The sequence below is a fragment of the Oncorhynchus nerka genome, linkage group LG20, assembly GCF_034236695.1.
Source record: "Oncorhynchus nerka isolate Pitt River linkage group LG20, Oner_Uvic_2.0, whole genome shotgun sequence".
Taxonomy (NCBI): domain Eukaryota; kingdom Metazoa; phylum Chordata; class Actinopteri; order Salmoniformes; family Salmonidae; genus Oncorhynchus; species Oncorhynchus nerka.
The window spans coordinates 59,474,228-59,480,533 of NC_088415.1; the positions used below are offsets into that span (position 1 = coordinate 59,474,228).

General features: G+C 45.5%; 1 protein-coding gene across 3 annotated transcripts in view; it reads right to left on the bottom strand.

The window, feature by feature from the left end:
* Nucleotides 1–355: 355 nt before the first annotated feature.
* LOC115126386 (zinc finger and BTB domain-containing protein 46-like) overlaps nucleotides 356–6,306 on the bottom strand; it is a 217,077-nt gene continuing 211,126 nt past the window's right edge. The window contains exons 5-6 of one of the 3 annotated variants that reach the window (XM_065005659.1): nucleotides 2,678–2,853; nucleotides 356–1,474 (exon numbers count right to left, since the gene is read on the bottom strand). In XM_065005659.1, coding sequence (XP_064861731.1) covers nucleotides 1,037–1,474; nucleotides 2,678–2,853 — 614 coding nt within the window. In that variant the 3' untranslated portion in view covers nucleotides 356–1,036. Of the gene's footprint in view, nucleotides 1,723–2,677; nucleotides 2,854–5,748 lie in introns of those variants that run through there. The other 2 variants (XM_065005660.1, XM_065005658.1) reach the window with 2 other exon arrangements.

Consider the following 6,306-nt stretch of genomic DNA (forward strand, 5'->3'; position numbering starts at 1 on the left):
CTGAAAGTAGAGAGCAATTACATCTGGAGTGATGGGTTATGTTCCTGCATAGTGTTCCCTCTCTTCTCCCATCTCTAACACTCCCGTTCTCTCCCTATCTTCAACGCTCCCTCTTGCTCAGTCTACTAGACTCCCTGTGGCTTGTTTGTATGCACATTTGCTCAACCTTTCATAATTCTCACCGCAGCTCAACAGAAATGCATGGTAACTTAAGTGGAGGAGAAAGAACCCATTGAAAGGCATAGGCTTTATAATCAGCAAACTACAGCACAAGCATACTAATATCCATATATATATATATATATATATATATATATATATATATATATATATATATATATATATATAACAGTCATGAGGACATACAATATATCCTTAAAGGTAGGTGCGGTCACCAAGTTGTGTAGTTAAAAATCAGATTGAAATTGTAAACCACAGGTTGTGGGCATTGACAGGATTCTTGTCGACGTTAAAGTGCAAGTCTGTGGCAGTTTCACTCTGCAGGAGACAATGTGCCGACCGATGACCGACGCGTGCATCTTTGCAATAGATAAAAGATTGTCCCAAAAATGTATAGACAGTCCCCAAATAGGACTGCATGGCAACAAGACACCACCTTAGCATTTTTCCAAACTGTTAACCATCCGTCATGTCAATGGCGACTGTGAACACAAATGGCCACAGTCCAACATCACCCAAGACTGTTTAATAAGTCCTCATTGGCCCCAGTGTGACATAGGTGGACAACTAAACCAATGGACAGACTCTGGTCTGGTCCTCATCAGAAACAAGAAAAAAACTCAACTAAAGAGGAAAGAAACTGGATCAGAAAGGTGGTGAGCAGAAAGAGACTCTCTTCTCTCAATCGCTCTCCGTGGCAATCATCAGCACAGGGCTCAGCTTGTGTGTGTGGCCCCTGTCAATATAGATATCCCACTCAGAGGAAGGCCTGCCCATGAACATGGGTAAAGAGAGCTGTCTCTGCCTGAGACATTCCAACAGATCCACAATAGATCCTAAATGATCCCATGGGATCCTAAGAGATCCAGCCGAAATCCTTCTCGCTCCCGTTGTGCTGAACCCGCTCTGGCTCAGAGTCATTGCTCTCCTCCTTGTCATTGTCCATCGCCCCGTCTCCCGCCGTCATCATCCCTGAGTCATCCTTCCACTTCCTTCCCTTGTCATCCACTCCTATTATCTCTCCATCCCCTTCCGTCATCATCTCTTCCTCTCCGTCACCGTCGCACTCTGTCTGGTCATCAGGGAAATGGTGGTCACCGGGATACAGCTCGTCCTCTGGGGAGAGGTCTCCGCCCACTTCCCCGTTGTGGTCCAATAACGCGGCCATGCCCCGCCCGGAACAGTCAGCGCAGACGCCATGGCGACGGGAGCCGTGTTTGATTCCGACACTGGCTGCCGACATGAAGACCCGGCTGCAGACCTTACACACATACTTCTTGTCCTTACTGTGGACCTGTAGGAGAGACACACATTAACACACAACCTACACACATACTTCTTGTTCTTACTGTGGACCTGTAGGAGAGACACACACTAACACACAACCTACACACATACTTCTTGTCCTTACTGTGGACCTGTAGGAGAGACACACATTAACACACAACCTACACACATACTTCTTGTTCTTACTGTGGACCTGTAGGAGAGACACACATTAACACACAACCTACACACATACTTCTTGTCCTTACTGTGGACCTGTAGGAGAGACACACATTAACACACAACCTACACACATACTTCTTGTCCTTACTGTGGACTCTGCTCTCTGAACTCCTCTCCCCTGAGCACAGCACAGCAGCTGACTGGGACTCTGCTCTCTGAACTCCTCTCCCCTGAGCACAGCACAGCAGCTGCCTGGGACTCTGCTCTCTGAACTCCTCTCCCCTGAGCACAGCACAGCAGCTGACTGGGACTCTGCCCTCTAAACTCCTCTCCCCTGAGCACAGCACAGCAGCTGACTGGGACTCTGCTCTCTGAACTCCTCTCCCCTGAGCACAGCACAGCAGCTGACTGGGACTCTGCTCTCTGAACTCCTCTCCCCTGAGCACAGCACCTCAGCTGACTGGGACTCTGCTCTCTGAACTCCTCTCCCCTGAGCACAGCACAGCAGCTGACTGGGACTCTGCTCTCTGAACTCCTCTTCCCTGAGCACAGCACAGAAGCTGACTGGGACTCTGCTCTCTGAACTCCTCTCCCCTGAGCACAGCACAGCAGCTGACTGGGACTCTGCTCTCTGAACTCCTCTTCCCTGAGCACAGCACAGCAGCTGCCTGGGACTCTGCTCTCTGAACTCCTCTTCCCTGAGCACAGCACAGCAGCTGACTGGGACTCTGCTCTCTGAACTCCTCTTCCCTGAGCACAGCACAGCAGCTGACTGGGACTCTGCTCTCTGAACTCCTCTCCCCTGAGCACAGCACAGCAGCTGACTGGGACTCTGCTCTCTGAACTCCTCCCCTGAGCACAGCACAGCAGCTGATTGGGACTCTGCTCTCTGTGACTGTCTGCTACTGCACTGCTCTTACCAGTGTGTGTCTCAGCTCACTGCTGTACCCCGGTGGTGACTGTCTGCTACTGCACTGCTCTTACCAGTGTGTGTCTCAGCTCACTGCTGTACCCCGGTGGTGACTGTCTGCTACTGCACTGCTCTTACCAGTGTGTGTCTCTTCATGTGCTCCCTCCTGGTGAACTTCTTGCCACAGATCTCACAGGGGTAGGGCCTCTCACCCGTGTGGGAGCGCATGTGCCTCTTTAGGATGCACTGGTGCATGGCAGAGAAACTACAGTAGGGACACTTAAACTTCTTACGGATCACTGTGAAGTCATTCACTGGAGAGAGTGAGAGAGAGAGAGAGAGAGAGAGAGAGAGAGAAAGAGAGAGATTAGTTTGCATCTTAGTCTGCGTGAGTTAAATCACAGTTTGTTTAAAGCTTCTTCAAAAGTTTTAAAACTTCTACATCAGTTAGATTAATAAAATACCAGAAGTGAAATTTAAAGTGACAGGTTCAATTGATCAAAGACACAGGTTTAAAAGACACTGACATCCTATATTTAACATTAGAGTGTATTAGCAACTCTGATGCCCACCTAAATGTCAGTGTCTAGTCTATTGGATCAAACAAAGACGTCAGAGAGAGACAGAGAACAATACAGTAAAGGTTAAAGGTTAAAGGGGAGGGCGATGATGGAGAGATATTACAACACAGCAGGGCTTGGATAGACGGCTATGATAGCTCTATATCTACACATGACATATAACAGGCAACCCACAGGAGGGATCAGGTACTGTACAGACCGACACACATGAGATTGAGACCTTGCTGGATACTTACAGCGGTGAAGTCAGGTAAAAGGGAGACAGTACATCATAATACCATCCTGTTGATTTTCAGCTTCTACAGCAGGGCTCTCCAACTCTGTTCCTGGGGTGCCACCCTCCTTTATGTTTTCACCCCAATCCCAGCTGAACCTGACCTTATCGACCAGCTAATTATTACAGTCAGGTGCGCTAGTTTAGGGTTGGAGCCAAACCTACAGGACGGCATAGCTCTCCAGAAACAGGGTTGGAGAGCTCTATTCTACAGCCTCCGCTAAAGCCCACTAATTCAACGTCTAAAGGCTAAGTAGATGCTCCGGCAGACATATTGTGTTGATGTCTGTGTGTGCACACAGGCGTCTTACCCGGACGTTGACTAAATGTGTTCGGGCAAAAAGCGTGACACTGGGGACAGGCGTCAATTCAATGTCTATTCCACGTTGGTTCCACGTGATTTCTCTGAAATGAACTGGAAACAATGTTGGTTCAACCAGTGTGTGCCCAGTGGGTTAATAGATTGCGTGAGGAGCAAACCTCAAGTAAGACAAGACCAGTGGGGGTGTGACACACATGTTGGTTACCTGACATTAGGAAGGCTCAGGGAGTCAGAATAGAAAACATGACCAGCTCATCCGACCTTAAACTGTTAGACATGACTTGGTTAGGAAACATGGCCAGAGTCTATATCTACAACCAAAAGCCTTTTACATGGCCGTAACTCAAAGTCTATGGAGCAGAGTCTATATCTACAACCAAAAGCCTTTTACATGGCCGTAACTCAAAGTCTATGGAGCAGAGTCTATATCTACAACCAAAAGCCTTTTACATGGTCGTAACTCAAAGTCTATGGAGCAGAGTCTATATCTACAACCAAAAGCCTTTTACATGGCCGCAACTCAAAGTCTATGGAGCAGAGTCTATATCTACAACCAAAAGCCTTTTACATGGCCGTAACTCAAAGTCTATGGAGCAGAGTCTATATCTAGAACCACAGGCCTTTTACATGGCCGTAACTCAAAGTCTATGGAGCAGAGTCTATATCTACAACCAAAAGCCTTTTACATGGCCGTAACTCAAAGTCTATGGAGCAGAGTCTATATCTACAACCAAAAGCCTTTTACATGGCCGTAACTCAAAGTCTATGGAGCAGAGTCTATATCTACAACCACAAGCCTTTTACATGGCCGTAACTCAAAGTCTATGGAGCAGAGTCTATATCTACAACCAAAAGCCTTTTACATGGCCGTAACTCAAAGTCTATGGAGCAGAGTCTATATCTACAACCAAAAACCTTTTACATGGCCGTAACTCAAAGTCTATGGAGCAGAGTCTATATCTACAACCAGAAGCCTTTTACATGGCCGCAACTCAAAGTCTATGGAGCAGAGTCTATATCTACAACCAGAAGCCTTTTACATGGCCGTAACTCAAAGTCTATGGAGCAGAGTCTATATCTACAACCAAAAGCCTTTTACATGGCCGTAACTCAAAGTCTATGGAGCAGAGTCTATATCTACAACCAAAAGCCTTTTACATGGCCGTAACTCAAAGTCTATGGAGCAGAGTCTATATCTACAACCAAAAGCCTTTTACATGGCCGTAACTCAAAGTCTATGGAGCAGAGTCTATATCTACAACCAAAAGCCTTTTACATGGCCGTAACTCAAAGTCTATGGAGCAGAGTCTATATCTACAACCAAAAGCCTTTTACATGGCCGTAACTCAAAGTCTATGGAGCAGAGTCTATATCTACAACCAAAAGCCTTTTACATGGCCGTAACTCAAAGTCTATGGAGCAAAGTCTATATCTACAACCAAAAGCCTTTTACATGGCCGTAACTCAAAGTCTATGGAGCAGAGTCTATATCTACAACCAAAAGCCTTTTACATGGCCGTAACTCAAAGTCTATGGAGCAGAGTCTATATCTACAACCAAAAGCCTTTTACATGGCCGTAACTCAAAGTCTATGGAGCAGAGTCTATATCTACAACCAAAAGCCGTTTACATGGCCGTAACTCAAAGTCTATGGAGCAGAGTCTATATCTACAATCAGAAGCCTTTTACATGGCCGTAACTCAAAGTCTATGGAGCAGAGTCTATATCTACAACCAAAAGCCTTTTACATGGCCGTAACTCAAAGTCTATGGAGCAGAGTCTATATCTACAACCAAAAGCCTTTTATATGGCCGTAACTCAAAGTCTATGGAGCAGAGTCTATATCTACAACCAAAAGCCTTTTACATAATCACACAGTATGCAGATATTACTTACCTGGTAAGACAATTTAGGAAAGGAAAATGAATGTGTGTTAAATGCATGATTTTATACAGTTTGTGTGTACTGTATATTTCTACATAACTACAGGACTCAAACACAACAAAACACTATCAGACCCAACGTCCACACGTGTTCCTTCACAGTTTATTGATTACAGAATACAAACCACCAGGAAATGGCATCAAACTTCAGAAAAATACATATTGATATATGATATTCGGGAATGGAAAGATAAAAAAATACAGTCTAAAATATACTTTTACAAAACAAAACAACAACAGTGCAACTGAAATCAGCCTCATTTGCTCTTTATAAAAAGGCCTAATACCATCTGGTCTGTAATCAGTCTGGATTCACATGAGAGGAGCCTAGCCTGCTTCCCTGTTTTGACCATAGGCCAGAGTCTTTCTCCCCGAAAAAAGAGACCCCGTGTTTTTAGGGGTTGACATTTGACTGAGTTTTTTTCTATGTCAGCTCAGGGATGAGTTTCTTAAACAAGACGACAAGTTCCACTTGCTCCATTCTCATATCTGTTTGTGTGAAAAACACCAACATGACCTACAGGGCATGTGACACCCTAGAATGCACTGCTTTTGACCAGAATCATAATGACTGATGCCCTTAAAGTTCCATGAATGGGGCCTCTGCTCGTCCCTTTGAGTAATATTCACAGTATGGGTACAGACAC